The sequence below is a fragment of the Chrysemys picta genome, unplaced genomic scaffold, assembly GCF_011386835.1.
Source record: "Chrysemys picta bellii isolate R12L10 unplaced genomic scaffold, ASM1138683v2 scaf512, whole genome shotgun sequence".
Classification (NCBI taxonomy): Eukaryota; Metazoa; Chordata; order Testudines; family Emydidae; genus Chrysemys; species Chrysemys picta.
In genome coordinates, this window is record NW_027053219.1 from 26,511 (window position 1) to 45,000 (window position 18,490).

The window sequence follows — 18,490 nt, forward strand, 5'->3', positions numbered from 1 at the left end:
TCATGAAAACATGTTCTGTTGAGAGCGGTGCTGTTGCTGGAGCCAGCGGAGAAGGAGCTAGGCAGACAGATGGACGCAAAGGGAGGTGATGGACACACAGCTGTCTGCTGTGCCAGCGTTTATTGTTCTGGTTGCACAACAGACACTAACAGGAGAGTGAGGTTTTGCACTGAGGAGCAGGGGAGAGCACAGAGCCCTCTGAACATTTAAAGGGACAGGACATCGCATTCCTCCACCCTACTTTGAAAAGCTTTCCAAACACAAAGACATTATTGTTTACGTGGTGTGACGGGAGTCCTACCATCAATCAAGCCCTAAGGGCCCTACCATCAATCAAGCCCTAACCCCGCCCCTTGACCCCTTGTCCCCTCCCATCTGTCACCGGAAGTCCCACCCCCATGGGGGTATTACTTCCGGGTCGAGGTGCCACCTGGCCGGAAGCTAGGTGTGTCATGTGACCCCTCTAAGAACTCCCCCCACCACCCTCTACCAATCAGGAGGGGTTTCGTCCCGATAGGACCGCCCCGAGAGGAGATTTTGACCAATTAGGGTGGCTTTTGGGTTGGGGTGACCCCTCCGAAAGGGAGTTGTGTGACTCCGCTAAGAACGCCCCCCAAGGCCCTCCGCCAATCAGAGTGCAGCACCATTACCCCATAAGTCCCAGCGCCAGACAGAGGAGGCGGCCATCTCTTACCAAGGACACGTGTTTTCGAAAGTGCAGAAAGGCTGCTGAGAGGAAACATGGACTCCTTTACCACCCCCGTGAGAACTTCAGACTTTGTTTTACCCCCGAGGGTCTTTGACCTTGTGTGGAGAAAGCGCTACATCAGCGACAGTTCTGAGGAGGACCCTTTGACCCAGCCGTTGATGGATACGGCGGAACCCGAACCCGAAACCCTCGTGAGACAGACCGATGAACGTGACGGCCTCTCTTTGTCCACCCCCTTAGAGGTGGAAGGCGATCGCGGCTCGGGGGAGGAACCGGCGGACAAAGCGAACGGAAAAGACAACGCTCAGGTAAATGAATGCTTAAGAAGCGGTGGTCGAGGAGGGGTGGGTAATGGGTTAGGAGCCTGGGGTTGCATAAATTAAAAAACAAGCAGTGAGGGGCGCTCACATGTTTTTTTTTTTTCCTGAAAATCTTTCAACAGGTCGATGATGCCTTTTTAGAGGCCTTTAAGAACTTACACATTGGAAGCCCTGTGGGAGTAAACATATCGTGCGTTAGCTGCCTTTGCTCATGTCTGAGACACAGATCTCAAGCCGAAAAGGACAAAATGGAAGAATGAACCATCTGAGACTCCCTTATGGTAGGGGGTTATGGCATCCATTTTACAGGTGGCTGTAAAAGGTTGTGTTAAACCAGGCGATTAATAAAACTTATTTAAATCAAATGTGTCAATATGAATGTGTCCCCTTTTATACTTGTGGTAGTAAAAGACGGTACCAGTAACAGTCATGTCTACACAGATGGCGCTGTTAAAGAAAATATATTACGCCCCCGGGGAAGTTGGGAGCTTTGGCGGGGTTAACCCTCTTTTTCAAGCGGCCAGAAAGCACAGTAAAACTTTGAACAGAAGACAGGTAACAGCATGGCTTTCAGACCAGGATGCTTTACACAAACCGGCTCGAATACGTTTTAAAAGAAACAAGACCATTGTTTCAGAGGTGGATGCGCAGTGGCAGGCAGATTTGGTGGATATGCACCAGTTCTCCAAACCCAACAGCGGTTTTAAGTACATCTTAACAGTGATAGACATTCTATCCAAATATGCATGGGCCTTAGGCCTAAAAGACAAGACGAGTGCTGAAGTATTCAAGGCCTTTAAAGCTATTTTCAGTGAAGGTCGTGTGCCTCAAAAATTACAAACCGATCGGGGGAAAGAATTTTTAAACAAACCTTTAAGTGGATTGTTAAAGCGGCATGGAGTTCACCATTTTGTTACCAATAATGAAGTCAAAGCAGGGGTTGTGGAGCGATTTAACAGAACTTTAAAAACTAGGATGTGGAGATATTTTACAGCCCATAACACCTTTCGCTACATTGACGTCTTACCTGACTTTATAAAGAGTTACAACCAGAGCGTTCACAGAACTATACGTACCAGACCCATTGATGTTAACCCTTCAAATTCTTTGAAGGTATGGAAAACGGTTTACGGAGATAATTTTCAAATAAAACCGGTTGTTGCCCCTTTTAGAAAAGGTGACCACGTGAGACTATCTAAAACCAAAAGGTTTTGAACAGACGTTTACCGATGAGATATTCATAGTGGATAAAGCCTTAACCGGGGCCAGAGACCTGTATACCGCTTAAAAGATTACGAGGGTGAGGCAGTTACTGGATCTTTTTACCCTGAAGAATTACAAAAAGTAAACCCCAAACGAGACAGGATTTACAGGATTGAAAAAGTTTTAGCAGAGAAAGGAAAAGGGAGAAAAAAGCAGCTACTGGTGAAATGGTTGGGGTGGCCTGATAAGTTTAACAGCTGGGTGGAAGCTTCTCAACTTTGTGACATCTAGACACGAACAAACAAAAGATTCCTTCTGCAAGGACAAAGAGAAATGAGTGACGGCGGGTTTTACATTACTTTGCCCAGCAATGCCAGCTCTGCAGTTTTTCCCCAAAACACCATTTCGAACTTTACAATACGGCTAATTAAACCCTTGGATCTCCTGGGTGCCTGGGAGGTGGGGTTAGTGGAAATACAATACCCGCACAGCTGGAATACTATCAACGAAGACACCCCTTTTGAAATTACCTTTGGAGCTACAACGTGGAATTTTATCCTACGGCGAGGTTATTACTCGACCATACCCGAATTACTGGAGCATATGAACAGCAACGTGGCTCGGCATTCCGGACCGCCTGAGGTGGTCATGAACTACGATCCTGTGAGTAGAAAAGTGAGACTTAAATCTTCCGATTTTATGTACATGTTTTCTACTGGCGGGGAGCTAGCTAACATTCTGGGTTTGGGCCCCAAACGCAACGTTCAAAAATTCCCCTTCTCGGCAGACATCACAGGCCGTTTTAACTCCTTGTACGTATACACGGATATTGTAGAACACCAGTTTGTGGGGGACTTTTCTGTTCCCCTGTTACGCTGCGTCCCTGTCCGAGGAAGGAACAACGAGTTTGTTACCATTACCTACGACAAACCTCATTACGTCCCTGTCAGTAAACACCACATCGACACCATTACCATTGAAATAAAGACAGACCAGAACAGAGATGTCTCATTTCGCTTCGGCAAGGTGATTGTCAAGCTGCATCTGCGGCCGCGGAGAGAGCGAGGTTTCTAAAAAAAGCAAAACCCTATTATGGTGATCCCAAAAAATTATGGCGACCCCACCATCTACAGAAACTATTACAAAGCCCAGGCTGGACACGCCCTTCCTGGATATCATGGGGCCCCCGTGATGTACGGGGCGGGTGTGGGTGGAATATTTCGTAGCCTCTTTCGAAAAGCCATACCGCTTTAGAGGAGGGGGCTAGAGATTATTAAACCCCACGTAAAAACCGCTGTGACGTTATTGATATAATCTGGGACCATATAGATCATTGTTGCAACCAAGGTCCTGTAGTGGCACGCAAATCTTGTATAAAGGGGGTCAAATGGGGTGTCTAAGACAAGGTTATGGTTTACTGGTTATGATTATGCTGTCTATATGTGTGTATCACTTTTGTAGTTGAAGTTATGAATATTGGCTCTATACTGTCTGTATTTCAAACTTATGCTATGCTGCTGGGTGACATCCCAGACAAACTGGTGTTAGCTCTGCCTAGCCTGCTTGATGGCCCATTAAGGACCATCAGCTATACAATGGACCCATTGAGAGAAGGCAGATACGCCTTGTAACTCAGCAAAGTATGCAGGGACTGGCCCATGTGACTCCAGACTCCATGTTGCTGTAATTTTCCACAGTAAGAACAAAGAGGTGTTCTTACACCTGGAAAAGACTATATAAGGCTGATGCCTCATCTCCATCTTGTCTTCAATCCTGCTTCATACCTCTGGAGGAACTTTGCTACAAGCTGAAGCTTTGAACAAAGGACTGAGGACCCATCCCAGCGGGGGATGTATTCCAGAGACTTGATTTGAACCTGCAGTTTATTCCATCGCTGCTGCAAGCCTGAACCAAGAACTTTGCCATTACTGTATGTAATTGATTCCATTTAACCAATTCTAACTCTCATCTCTATCTTTTTCCTTTTATGAATAAACCTTTAGATTCTAAAGGATTGGCAACAGCGTGATTTGTGGGTAAGATCTGATTTGTATATTGACCTGGGTCTGGGGCTTGGTCCTTTGGGATCAGGAGAACCTTTTTCTTTTACTGGGGTATTGGTTTTCATAACCATTTGTCCCCATAACGAGTGGTACTGGTGGTAATACTGGGAAACTGGAGTGTCTAAGGAGATTGCTTGTGAGACTTGCAGTTAGCCAGTGGGGTGAGACTGAAGTCCTCTTAGTCTGGCTGGTTTGGTTTGCCTTAGAGGTGGAAAAAACCCCAGCCTTGGGCTGTAACTGCCCTATTTGAGCAATTTGGCCTGAGTTGGCACTCTCAGTTGGGTTCCGCCAGAACCGCATTGTCACAACCGCCGCTCAAAACATAGCTAAAGATGTGGTAGGTGATGTCTCCCGAGCTGTTCTGGAGAAGGTGGGGAATACAGCTACACAGGAAGGATCGGGGCTGATGTACATTAAAAGGAGGAAGAGAAAGAGAAATACGTCATACCCGCGACGCACAGGTCCCCCGAAACCCTTTAAAAGAAGAGCTTTGACACGCAGGGCCGGCCATAAGCGAAAGTCCAAGAGGAAGCCTGGGCGAAAGAGGAGACACGCTTTGCCTGGTAAAAGAGACATATTTTAATCAACATGGCTTTTGTTCACTGCGGGTCTGAAGAGTGCACCAAATCCGAACTAGACCTGTTTCAAATAGCCCCTACGCAGACCAGCATCGAGAAAAGCATCTACATCGAGGTGCCGCCTCTATCGGCCATTACGGAGTCTGCCCCCATTGACTTTTTTATAGCAGGGAATGGCATAGATTATATGGATTTAAACAATACGCTGCTGTACCTGTGTTGCAAGATTGTAAAAGGAGACGGAACTGAACTTGCAGCGGACGCCGAAGTGGGTCTGGTAAATTACCCCGTGGCCTCTATTTTTAGTCAGTTGGATGTTACGCTGGGAGACCGCCTCATAAGCCAAAGCAACAACTGCTACCCTTACAGGGCCTTTATAGAATCGGTGCTCAATTACAGCGACGACACCCTCGCCACGCAATTTTCCGCCGGCCTGTTTTACAAAGACACTGCTGGACAGCATGAAGAAACAGAGTTGGATGAAGGGAATCTAGGGTTTGTGAGGCGTGCAAAGCTGACGGCCAGGAGCAGAACGGTAGAGCTGCTGGGCCATTTACATAGCGACCTGTTTTTTCAAGAAAAACTTTTGTTAAACGGAGTGGATGTGAAAATTAAACTGACGCGCAGTAAAGACGCTTTCTGTTTAATGGGCAGTGCGGCTGAAGGCTTTAAACTGCGCATTGTATCAGCGTCCCTTTTTGTGAAAAAAGTACGGGTGGCCCCGGGAGTTCGTCTGGGGCACGCGGAGGCCCTGCTTACCGCTAATGCTAAATACCCTGTGGACCGCGTAGGAATGAAAGTGTTTAGCATCCCCGCGGGCAGCAGGGTCAGTAACCAGGAGAACCTGTTCTTGGGGCAGTTACCCAAAATGCTTGTCCTAGGGTTTGTGGATAACGATGCCTTTAGCGGAAGTTACGCTAAAAATCCCTTTCATTTTAAACATTACGATATTAATTTTGTGGCCTTGTATGTGGATGGTGAACAGATACTGACCAAGCCTCTGCAACCAGACTTCGAGGCAGGACGCTGCGTGAGAGAATACATGAATTTGGTACAGACAGCTGGTAAACACATGAAAGATCGTTCTCTGTTAATTGACCGTGAGGAGTTTGCACAGGGTTACACCTTGTTTGCCTTTGACCTGTCTCCCGGCCAGGAATGCGCTGATCACTATTCCCTGATTAAAACTGGGAACCTGAGAGCAGAAATACGTTTTGGGAAGGCTTTAACGGTTACCGTTAATATGATTGTGTATGGGGTTTTTGACAATGTCATAGAAATAAATCAGAGGAGAAACGTTCTGTTTGACTATATGTGAACATGGACACCGTGCAGCTCTCACGTGTCTTATCAACGAACCCTTACACGAAAAAGAATTTCTTAGATGTGTTCCCTTGCGATTGGCTCCCAGAACGCAAGCTGTCTCAGAGACCCCTAGGCTTGGTGGTGAACACGCATCCACACAACCAACCGGGTGAACACTGGCTTGCCTTGTATCTGGCCGAGCGTAACCGTGGAGAGTTTTTTGACTCATATGGGCACCCCCCGAACAGTGTGTTGTTTCCTAAAAGCATTATGAAATTTTTAAACAAAAATGCCACAGACATTGTGTTTCACAATAGACAATTACAAGACCCCCGCTCCGTCGCCTGTGGCTATCACTGTGTGTTTTTCTTACATCAACGTAGCAAGGGTTTATCTTTTGATCGGATTTTAAATTTGTATTCTAACGACTTAGTGCAAAACGACCGGATGGGGATGAATTTTGTAAAAAGTAAATTTAAATTCTTGGGCATGCCTAGCCTTGCTCAAAACATGTTTCAACAAGCCCAGACATGTGTATCTTGCAATGATTTTCATAGCCATGTTACCCAATAAAGCACCCCAGGTGAGGGGTTTAAAGACAAATGATGTTTGGTGTGTTTTTTTTTTTTTTTTTTTAAAACCAATTGAGGAAAAAAGTACAGATTTTTTTTTTTTAAATTAGAATGTGAAAAATGTTACACACTGAGCCATTCGGCTCTTTTAGCCAATTTTCGTTTTTTAGGCGGCAAAAAAGGGGTCACGGTTTCTCGATCCACCCCGGAGTCAGCAGTCGAGGCCTTGAGGCGTTCCAAAAGATTTCTGTTGGCCGCATTGCCCATGACGGAAGATGGTACGTTCAGTTCCGCCATGGCATTCATAAACACATCCCATCCTTTAGGTACATGCCTGCTAGGAACAGAGCGAGTCTGGGTGACGGCCCTGACTAAGTCGAGCATGTTAGAACCATTAACCACAGAGCCTTTGGACACAAAAGCCCCTTTATCGTCCCACGAAGAGAGATTTTTATCCTGGCCCAGCTTATTTAGCAATACTATTGCATTTTTCTTATAACGCTTATTGACGTTATCCAACACCTCCTGAGCACCAAAGTCTGAGTTCTTTGGTGTTTCTGGGGGTTTGGCAGTTACACTTTGTTCCTGTTCCGGTAGAAACAGACTTATTTTCCCTTTATCCGCTTCGCTCTGTTTCACGTACATTAGGTACCTTTGAAGCACGGCGCTGTAAAGTTTAGCCTTTTCATATTCAGTCAAGTCAGTTCTTTGAAGAACAGACTTCATTTCAGCATCCAGTAAGCGAGTTGCGGTTGTTCTGATATTTTCCTCTGCCGGAGGGGGAGCCCTTAATTGCTCCAACTGGTGGCTGGGCACCAGGAACATTTTTTCTGCATACTCCATTATCGATTAGTTAAAAGCCCCGTTATGAGAGGGATAGCAAAACTTAACAGAGGTCCGATAAACCCCCCAGACTGCTTTACCAGATGCTTTTTTCTTTTAGGTGAAACCCTTTTATTACACAAAGTTTTTATAAGCGTGCGTTTCTTTTTCAGTACACGCACTTGATTCTGTGTTAAAGGAACGTTTCCTTTTAAGGTATTGAGCGCTATTTCTGAGATGGCCGCTACTAGATCGTCAGAGGCTGAACACAGTCTAGCCCTCCTTTGCTGTGGGGACGATTTGCTAAGTCATTTTAAAAGGCCCAGGTTTCTTTTCAAGCAGCTAGACATGTTTTCGGTAGCAGCCCCGGCTGTTAAAAAGGGGCCTGCCGATAAGTTCTCTTTTTATACCCGACTGTTTTTTTCAAAGTATAAACCGCCGGCCAGTCTGGAGGGAAAAGACCAGTTCTTAGTCTATAAGCTTCTGGTGTGGAAGCATTTAAATCCACCACCAGGTAGCCGTAAGGTTTTTTGGTAGCATCCTCAAAAGCTTCTAGAAAAAATTGAGCTTTGCCGGGGTACATTTGCCAAGCGAGCGTAGCGATTTGTAATTTATCCCTGGGGTTTTTGAACAGAACCATGTACTTTGTGTTTAGGTTAATCGTGCGACTCTTTTTTCCCTGACAAAATACGTTTTGAACTATATACATAATGCTCAGGTTTCTGTGATGCACGTACTTGGTAAAAGCTTTCTCGATTTCATCACTTTCACAAGCCGAGTTCATCAGATCGTCTGTGATAATCATATTTACTTTATTAGTAGGAAACAAACGGTCATTGTCAAAAGCCTCAGGCAGCCCCTCCACAAAATTGATAAAGGGATATTTACAGAGCAGTTCTTTATACAGAGGTTTCCAACAACTGTAACACCACACAACATTCTCAGGCATAACAGACAGTGTGTGTTTGGCATTATCCAACACGTTTTTTATAAAGTAACTTTTCCCGCAGTTGCTAGGCCCCGCGAGAATTGCAGAAAAGGGGTGTTTCCACCTCGTATCCATTTTTTTTTCAAAAGCCGTAGGGCAGGGTTTTAAAACCTTCTCCTAGGACCCTTTTGTTGTAAACCACTTTGTGTGTCTTTTTAAGGGTTTTTGTCTCTATTTGCCACTGGTTTTTGTTTCTTACGATAGAGGGCTGCTGCACCTCTATCTTTTTTGAGGTGTTTTCTTGCAGACCCGTGCAATAGTCCAAGACTAGGTCTTTCAAACTGTCGAAGTTGATTTTTTCGCAGTTTGCTACGTTTAGGGTAATACCTTTGACTTTCATACAGGCCTTTCCACCCGACAGCTTATACCCATAGGTTTTTGGGCCTGCCGACACAAACTCAGTGATGTGTTGATCTGGCGGAATTTCGCTCGTGAGGTCCCCTAAATAATCCCCCAGAGGGGGATTCCAGTCACCCTCCCTTTTCACAAAGATCACCGAGTCAGTGTCGTGGTACAGGCACCGCTCTTGCAAACCGTCTAGGAGACTGTATAATTCTAAGCGGGCATAAGCGGTGGTGAAACAGGCTATGAAAACATTGGTGTTGCCAGAAACAGAGTACCGTTCTTTTGCGTGCTTCCACGACACACACGCTGTTTCATCATCGATAAACTCGCAGGATGAAACCTCATAATTGGGGGAGAACAGGTACTGCAAAAGTTCGTTAGGGTCTCTCACGATGCTGGTGTTGGGTAGGTTGGATCTTTGGCCGAATTTACCCCACAGAGAATTTAAAAACAGTTTAGCGATTTGGCATTTAGCAGGGTTTGATCTGATTTTGTGTTGGCGTAAATGCACGCCTTCTTTCTGGTAGAAATCGCTAACGTACTTATTTTGTTTTTCCTCGTCTGTGCACCAAGTGGGATACCCTGAAGCCTCTTGTTTTTGACGGAGGTGTAATTTTATGTACTCTGAAAAGAGTTTATCAGATTTTTCATTAAAATGCCAGATTTCATAGATCTTAGCCACCGCGTACCCCTTCGCTATGGCCGCGTTCAATTCCACCGTGCACCAAGTCCCCAGGATGGCCCGCTCCTCGTCAGTATGGGTGCATGTCTCCCGCTGCTCGGTTTCTGCACAGGTTCGGCATAGCGGGAACATAAGCTTGCCACCCACTCTGACGGGTAACAATGGGAAAAAGAGGCCTCGTGGGGGGTACACTTTAACTTTTGCAATTCCAAAATAATTTGCAAGGGGCCCAAATTTGTCATAGACTATATCGGGGTGTCCGAGAGGGTATTCTTTGGTTTTGTTTACGAAAGGGTACAGGCTGCTAAAATCATAATAGTGAATTTCTTCCCCGGGGTTAGGCTTGTAATATAGGCGGATAGCGTTTGTCCTCCCCCCAAAAAGAGCATCCCTAGGCACGAGAGGCTGGGGTAACCGGGCTCGGTTTAAAAAGTCTGCAAGCTCCCTGTCGGTTTCTTTCATCACCTCCCACTCGTGCTCCCAAAGAGTCCTCACTACAAAACCAAGGCGTTTGAAATAGTCGGTCTTGAGCTGCGTCTTGTAATAAAGAAACCCAAAAGATGTCCCCGTCATAGGATTTTGTGCTTTTTCACAATAACAGGTGACACAGCCATGGAAAAAACAACCGTTAAACTCAAAGGCTGTGCGTACCCCATCAACATTGGCATAGCCGTCTAAAAAGTAGGGGCCTACCTGTAGTTCCCCACCCTGTAAAGCGTGCCGTATTTGTATATTTTCTTTGTGAGAGATATACAACAGCCACTGAATAGATGGGGTCAAATATCTCTTTTTCTGCCTGTGATAGTTGTCTTGAGGGAGAAGAGCTACCGTGTTAGGCTCCAAAAACATAAACCTGTACATAGCCATGCAGACAGATGCCAGTGTTATGTACCGGAATGGATCTATACACAGTTTTATCTCAGTGAATTTACCAGGTTCTTTCTCTACTACATCTCCCTTCTCCGTCATTTTCATAATCTCTTTTCTGTATAGGATACAGGCCTGTCTCAAAATTTTTACATCCTGCTGACAGTAATACGCGAGCTCTTTTTGCAAGTCAAACACCTCAGAGCTGTGGTCCCGATACCAGTCGAGAAACTCTGCTTTTTCTTTGGGCATCATGCTTTCTACACCATGCTTTCTACCGGGCATAGGCCCCACGTAATTTTGATTTTCTAACGTGTTAAAAAAGTGTGGAAAATACCCTTTGCACCCTTCAAACCCCATCGCCTGCGGTAGCTTGCTAAGCTTCATGGGCAAGAAGTTTAAAGAGTCTATAAAACGAATGCCCAGGGCCTTAACTTCCACGCACATTAGTTTACTACCCTGAGTGATCAGTTCTAGGCCCATCTTTTCCTTGAGTAACTGTTTAACAATAAAGTACGCATCATAACCTTTAGAATTGTGTGCTAGGAATGTGTAGTCCCGAAACGCTTTGCCAATAAAGGTCTTCACAAACACATAAAGACACTTATCGCCCTTAAATTCCCAGGATTTTTCTGGCTTTAGGGACATAGCAAAAATGTAATTGGGAGTGTGCACCCCGGTCTCCTGCGTGCATTCAAAATCATAAAAAATATACTTTTCTGAAGATTCAGGCTTTCTAAGGCGGTCCATAAAACAGAGGTGGCCGTCTACATCACCAACGATCAACTCCTGACACTGCTTACAGCGCCTCCCTTTACACCTGTGCCGCTTGTCCACGTAAGACTGACACTTCTCACACAAAGTTTTAGACAGGCATTCAACTTGGTTTTTTGATGCACAGTCGATATGTCTGTCTAAACACTCTTTGGACCGGCAATACAGTCTACAGCCAGGACACCGCTGCTGCACTCCCACGCTGTCTGAGCACGTTACGCTCAAACAGAGGTGGCAACGATACCTGCAAGAGTGGTCGTGGCTGTACACCATGTGGCAAAACTCACAATAATTTTTCGCTCCGAACAACTTTTTTACATCCAAAACCCCATAGTAATGCTCATCGTGCAACAGGATAAAATAAGTCTTGGGGCACACTGTGCCCCCCGTTTTAAAAACCCCCCAGCCGCCTTTCGCCGTATACAACACCACCTGTATGTTAACTCCTAAATGCTGTTCAAACTTTGCTACGTCGCTGAGCATAACCTTTTTTTGATCTGACCACCCCAGTTTCTCATGTAACTTTCTTGCCTCCGCTAACAATTCCGCGTCCGTAGGTTTACGATCGGACATGACGGCCAAGAGCCCACCCGCAAAACACAAATTGGTACCGGTGTAAGTCAGGTCTACTAAACACTGTCTCTTTTTATGAATAATTTGACTATTAAGGATAGAATTTAAAACTCTACGAGCGCCCCCACCCCTGTTTTTTACAACTGTCACAACAAGGCGCAACGTCCCATCGAGATGCAACTCTCTATTGCTCTGTAGCAGTTTTGAGGTCTGATTTAAAAAATCCTCAGCAGTCAGCTCATTTCTAGTTCTTTTGACCGAAAACAAAGAATTAGTTAAATTACGGCTCTCTAAACGTAACTGAACATAATCATCAGGGCCTACCCTACCATTAATGTCATCGAGCACTAACTGTATTCCCCGGTGTATGGCTTCAACAACCTGCTGAGCTGAATTTATTCCCTCAGGATTGACAAAACGAAATTCCTCACAATACACCGACCCCCCAAATCTGGATACTTCACGTTGCCAACTTCTCACTCTCTCCATATACACCTCGGCATTTTCGGGGTTACTTGGGGGTTCCTCTACGGGATCATTAGCGGCATCTTCTACATCAGATGCTATTTGAGAGTCAAACTCTGAGGCGCCTCCATGAAAGTCATTGGGAGTAGAACAGGCCCCATCTAAAGAGCCCTCTGGGGAATTTGCTAAACCAGAGTCTAATTCCACCTCCCCATTTTCAGACAAGCCAGTTTGAGAGCCTCCAGTAGGGGGCATCTCTTTTTGTTTTTGTTTTTTTTTCCTCATTACCTCTTTAGCCCTTTTTAAAATTTTTACAACAACCCGGGCCTGGAACTTTTTGGCAGCTATCTGTTTATCCCCCAAACGCTGTCCCCCCTTTTGTTTACACATAAATTGATGTGTACCCTGGAAGGTGTCCCTTTTACCCAGGCCACTTTTTGCCACTAGTCATGCCTGCTCAGAGCCACCCTTTCCATCCCTTATGTTTTTCAGCATGGCTCTGAACCAAGCATCATATTTTTTCCATTTCTTTCTAGAATCCCGTTCTTTTAGCCTACCCGAGGATATATCCTCCACCACTTTTTTGAGGAAAGCCTCAACCCCTTCCCAACCACTAAAATATGGGGGAGCTGGGACAAGCTTATGGTTTTGGGAGAATGGTTTGTCAGTTCTTGGTTTTTTATTCACAACCCCTAGAGCGCATGCTCCGGGTTTGTGAATGTGGGCATTTTTGCTCATAGTTTCCTCAGGGCTTGGTGTGGTGGTGACCGCTGAGGAACTGGAGTGCTGGTTGTGTGATTGCAATACCTCAGCATCGCAGAAGCTTTTAGTCCATGGTTTTTTAAACGCAGCCCCTAGAGCGCATGCTCCGGGTTTGCACACATTCAGAACCCCTAGAGTGCGTGCTCTGGGTTTGTGAATGTGTGTGTTTTCGCTCACAGTTTCCTCAGGGCTTGGTGAGGTGGTGGCCACTGAGGAACTGGAGTTGTGGTGGCGTGGTTGTTTTTTACCAGAGTCTTTTGTTTTGTCCTTGGGTTTGACGTATATGAGGTTTGGACCGCCCGGATGTTTCAGCTGCGCTCTTGCGCTGTTTTGCGTTGTTAAAGGTCTCAAAGCAGATTTCTGGTTTGTTGGCAGTTCTGGAGGAGATGTCCTTGTATCTCTGACTACAGCATTGTCAGAAAAGTTGCCCAGGCCTATAACAGGGGAAAAACAACATTTTACAAAAACTGAACTTTAGCACCTCTCTCACCCACACCTATGTATTTTACTTAAAATAAAAAAAAACCCTCATAGAACAGCCAAACCAATAAGCAAAATATATTTACAGGGCTTCATCCATCCATCAGTCACTGATGCTGGTGAATTTTCCTTTTCAGCGGTCTCTTTCCTTTTTCTTTTCAGCTTGTTTTCCCTCTGGTCTAAGGATCTCTCATGTTTTGACTGTACTGTGGAGCAAACAACAACATTATTATAAAACACATGAAACCGTCTTGTAAACATACATTACACTTACTTCATTAAAGTGTTTTACTATTTAAAAAGTCATAGCTTTACAACAAAATAATCCATTTCAGGCTGTACAACAAACAGGTTTTTTAAATACATCTCATTTTGCAAAATAAAAACCAAAACGGCTTTTAAAAATCCATTTTGCAGAAAAACTCTTGTTAGTTTAAAAGCCACATGGTTTGTTCTGACCCCAGCCATGTGCCTTTGGTTTAGTTAGTCGCATCCACCCCCCACAGGGCCTTAAACCCATCACATTATACACAGTAAAAAAAAAAAAAAAAAAAAAAACCTATCATAGAATCTCAGGGTTGGAAGGGACCTCAAGAGGTCATCTAGTCCAACCCCCTGCTCAAAGCAGGACCAATTCCCAGCTAAATCATCCCAGCCAGGGCTTTGTCAAGCCGGGCTTTAAAAACCTCCAAGGAAGGAGACTCCACCACCTCCCTAGGTAACGCATTCCAGTGTTTCACCACCCTCCTAGTGAACTAGTTTTTCCTGATATCCAACCTGGACCTCCCCCACTGCAACTTGAGACCATTGCTCCTTGTTCTGTGCCAAGTACTTTAAAAAACCTCTGGCTTGCACACACCAGCAGCTTTATAAAACACACCAAACCAAGTTTGCAGCCAGACACTTTTTTCAAAAACCCCACAGGCATTTAGAAGCCACATGGTTTGTTCTGACCCCAGCCATGTGCCTTTGGTTTAGTTAGTAGCATCCACCCCCCCACAGGGCCTTAAACCCATCACATTATACACAGTAAAAAAAAGTTCCCTTTCACTATGGGATAAAGTGTTGCAGGCACATGGTTGTTCTGTTCCCCCTCATGTGTGCTTAAGCCTTCAGGTTCAAGAACAAGCAAAAAATGTTAGTTAGTGTTACCATCAAATGCCTATGCAGCCTGTGGAATACTTTTGTTAATTCAACAGTATTAAGCACAACTATAGTTAAATTTTTTTTTTTTTTTTTTTTTTTACCTTGGCCTGGTGGTAAAATGCAGTTTAAAGTTCCTGGTTCCATGCTAACAGATCACACTGCAATAAAGATAGGCACCATTATTTACTAAAACAGCCTGGGCAAAAAGTGGCCTTCTATAATATATAGTTTCAGAGTTCAAGCCAGCAAGTCTTACCTCTTTTTGCAGTCCAGCAGCTATCCAAGTTGAAAAAGGCCAAAGTGCTGCATCCCTGAGGTTTTTATCCCCTCTTAGCCCATTGTTAAACAAAACTTCCACATAGTTTGCTAAGAGGTTAATGTAATGACCCCACCCATAGCATTCCCTTTTGTAATTTGGGAGTGAAACCAGTTTGGGTAGGTGGGTGTGTGTGTGTGTGTGTGTGTATGGGTAAAACCCATTCAGTTTAACAGACTAAGGATGGCTCAGTGGTTTAAGCATTGGCCTGCTAAGCCCAGGGCTGTGAGTTCAAGCCTTAAGAGAACCACTTAGGGCTCTGGTTCTCAATATTCTCAAATCAATATGTGGCCCTGCTAGTAAAGGCAGTTCTATGAGATAAGTATATCTCCATATTAACTTTATTGTACTCAGACACATGTCTGAACTAGCCTTGGTTGTTTTATTGTAAGCACATTTTTAGGATTTTTTTCCTTTCCCCACCACAACATACATTTCAGCTTTTTGCTACACACAAAACTCAAGAGCTAATTCTCACAAACAATTTATTTTTTTTATTTAAAAAACATACAGCTTCTTAAAACCAAAACCAAAATGCTTTATTAAAACTCTTTAGCGCACTTAAAGGCCAAAGGCCTTCTAACAAAACACAAATAGTCACAAGCCCCCCTTTTAAAAAAAAATTACAGCTACCAAGTTTTATATCGCATGTTTGTCCCCTCACCATTCTCTAACTTAATCCTTTTAGATTTCTTACAAATAGTTTTTTTCTTAAGCAGGGTTCTGTAACTCTTTGTGCGGACTAGACGGTCAATATAACGCTCTAAGCAGGCATCTTCCGGTTTGGTCATTTTCCTTAGAACACGGTCAGGGTCTGCACTAAATTGCACAGCATTTATCAAGGTCACCCCTTGCGCTAAATGTTCTTGGGTTAGGCACAAACATTGCATACCATAGCCTATGGCAACAACAGTGTTTAATAAGCTTTCCAAACACAGCTCAGCACACAGGCCCCGGAGCTTGCTGTTTATATCCACTGAAGTCCAAGTCACACAATCATGGTGCCTTTGGCCTGGCGCATCTATGACACAGCCCTCACAATCTTCAAAAAGCTTTTCCCTAAGGCAGTGCTTAAGGACAGCATAAACAGCAACGCGTACAATAGTCCGCAGGACTTTTTTACGCTCACGATGTGGCACTGGCTCAGTTAGTTCTATGCCAAGCCGCCTCCTAAACTCCTCATAGCCATCATCCTCAGAGTCCTCTTCAACAACTCGTATTGGCGTTGAGCAAAAACATGGTGGGCCCAGTTCATCTTCGCTGCTTGATGCATCGCTGTCCGGGTCCTCTAGAAAGGCATCGTCGAGCTGTTAAAAAATTTCAAAAAAGAAAACGTGTAAGCACCCCCGCTGCTTGTTTTTTAATTTACGCAACCCCGGTTCCTAACCCATCGACCGCCGCTTCTTAAGCATTCATTTACCTGAGCGCCGTCTTTTCCGTTCGCTTTGTCCACTGGTGACTCCCCCGAGCCACAATCGCCTTCCACCTCTGAGGGAATGGACAAAGAAAGGCCGTCACGCTCACCGGTCTGCCTCACGAGGGTTTGGGGTCGGGTTCCGGCGTATCCATCAATGGCTGGGCCAAAGGGCTCCCCTCGGTCGCTCCCTCCTCCTCCTCGGAACTGTCGCTGATGTAGCGCTTTCTCCGAATAGTGTGTGGGTGCCTCAGCTTCCCCGATGCAGTTCTTAAGTATCTAGGTGCTGGGAGAAGGGGGTGTGATTGTTGCAGAGCCCTAGAGGGCAGATGTGATGCTGTCTGGACAGTAAATGGCCAACACTCGGTCTCCTGGCAACTAATGACCTGGGCCCCTCCTCTACAAAGGTGCCAAATGAAGGTGTTGGAGAACAAAGAAATCAGGTGACCTCCTGGCCCAGGAAAGGAACAAACGGAGAGGAGGGGCTGGAAATTTTCAGTTTGGGGCTGGCTGGGGATGTGGAATGAGGTGCAGATGTGGTTGTCTGGCTCACTGCCCCCCAAAATGGACCCAGCTGAGGGGTCCTGTTCTCTGTACCTACAAGCTCTGTTTTAGACCGTGTTCCTGTCATCTAATAAACCTCTGTTTTATTGGCTGGCTAAGAGTCACGTCTGACTGCGAAGTGGGGGTGCAGGACCCTCTGGCTTCGCCAGGACCCAGCCAGGGCGGACGCGCTGTGGGAAGCGCACGGAGGGGCAGAGGATGCTGAATGCTCCAAGGTCAGACCCAGGAAGGTGAAGCCGTGTGAGCTTCTTGCCCTGAAGACAGTCTGCTCACAGAGAGGAGACTTCACCAGAGTCCTGACTGGCTTCCTAGGGAGCAGTTCCAGAGCATCGCCCGGGGACGCCGTGACAGGTGCCACCTCCGGGCGGTTTGGGGGATTAACTCTGGGAGGCTGACGTCCCTTCCTGTGGTTGCACGCCATCTCTGTCTCTCAGTCTGCAGCCCTTCTCTTGCTCCTGGAGCTTCTGTTGGCTCTTTGTGACTCGGCCCTCTGGCCAGGTCACTAAGTGGTTTTCCCTTCTGGAATGGAGACTCTGCTCCTCAAGAGGCATCAGGAATTTCTCACGCCCGCTGCCCTGACCCTGTCACTCCTCCAGTGACCCAGGCAGTCTTCTAGCTTACTGCCCCAGACAGCACCACGCAGCAGGGGTTGGTAGGGGACCCAGGCTGGTTCTCTGCTCTGTGGTCCAGTCCAGGGCCCTTTACTGAGCAGTCTGCAGCTACCCTAACCTTACTGTCTCCTAGCGCCACCCGAGTAGCAGCTAATGGCAGAATTCCATGATGTGGTCCAAAACCGGAAAGTAACGGGCAACGATCCATCACCAAGGGAAAATGCCTACAATACCGATAGGTTCAAATTCCAAAGATAATCAAGGAGATGTCGTCTCTAACTCCAGCTCGGATTGGAGATCTGACTGCCATCTCTGACCCAGATGCTATCTCGGACTCCCGCTTCTGATAATACGTGTAGTGCTAGGTCTTGGTCAGTGTCATGGTGATGTGTCCTTTCTTCTGGCATTTTCAGCAAATAACCTGATGCGCCCAGCAATCCTTCTCAGAGTGCGCAGTTTGCTCACAATGGTCACATGGAAATTCCTTATGCTCCCGTGGTCCTCTGTCTTGCTGATGCGGGAGGCGAACTTCTTGGTTCGCACTAAATTTCAGAGAATCCTTCTCTGCGGTCTCCATTGCAACTGCTACTTCAACAGCCTTCTTGAATGTAAGCGCCAATACAGTCAGTAACTTCTTCTGGTCCTGGTCATTGGGTAATCCAGAGACTAACTGGCTGTGCAGGGCGTCACGTAATGTTTGTCAGAACTGACAATGATGTCACAAATTCCATAAAGAGGCAACAAACTGTGCTACCAACTCTCTTCTTCCCGGATGTTGCTGATGACTCTGGTATCGTTCTGCTATCTTCGAAGGAATAGGAGAAAAATGTCCCTGCATCGCTGCACTAAGTGTGGCATACTTAGGTGCTGAGAAAAAATGGACCATAGGTGCTGAAAAAAAATGGTGGGTGCTTAGCACCCACTGGCAGCC

The 18,490-nt window shown here is 45.8% G+C and overlaps 2 protein-coding genes across 3 annotated transcripts; both read right to left on the reverse strand.

Annotated features, from left to right (window-relative positions):
- Window positions 1-6,966: 6,966 nt before the first annotated feature.
- Window positions 6,967-15,071, reverse strand: LOC135978899 (uncharacterized). Of its 2 annotated transcripts, none has more exons than XM_065579611.1 (4): window positions 14,911-15,071; window positions 14,756-14,812; window positions 13,595-13,714; window positions 6,967-13,462 (listed from the first exon to the last, which is right to left on the reverse strand). In XM_065579611.1, exon 4 carries the CDS (start codon window positions 12,654-12,656, stop codon window positions 8,643-8,645), a length of 4,014 nt encoding a protein of 1,337 aa, XP_065435683.1. In that variant the 5' UTR covers window positions 12,657-13,462; window positions 13,595-13,714; window positions 14,756-14,812; window positions 14,911-15,071; the 3' UTR covers window positions 6,967-8,642. The 2 variants fall into 2 exon arrangements, with proteins under 2 accessions (XP_065435683.1, XP_065435684.1); XM_065579612.1 differs by having other exon boundaries at window positions 12,481-13,462.
- A 457-nt stretch (window positions 15,072-15,528) lies between these two features.
- On the reverse strand, window positions 15,529-16,663 carry LOC135978897 (uncharacterized; the record flags this gene model as incomplete). The annotated part of the gene is made up of 2 exons (XM_065579610.1): window positions 15,529-16,277; window positions 16,391-16,663. Coding segments are annotated over 2 exons (951 nt in total), but the record flags the coding sequence as incomplete, so codon positions are not given.
- Window positions 16,664-18,490: the final 1,827 nt, after the last annotated feature.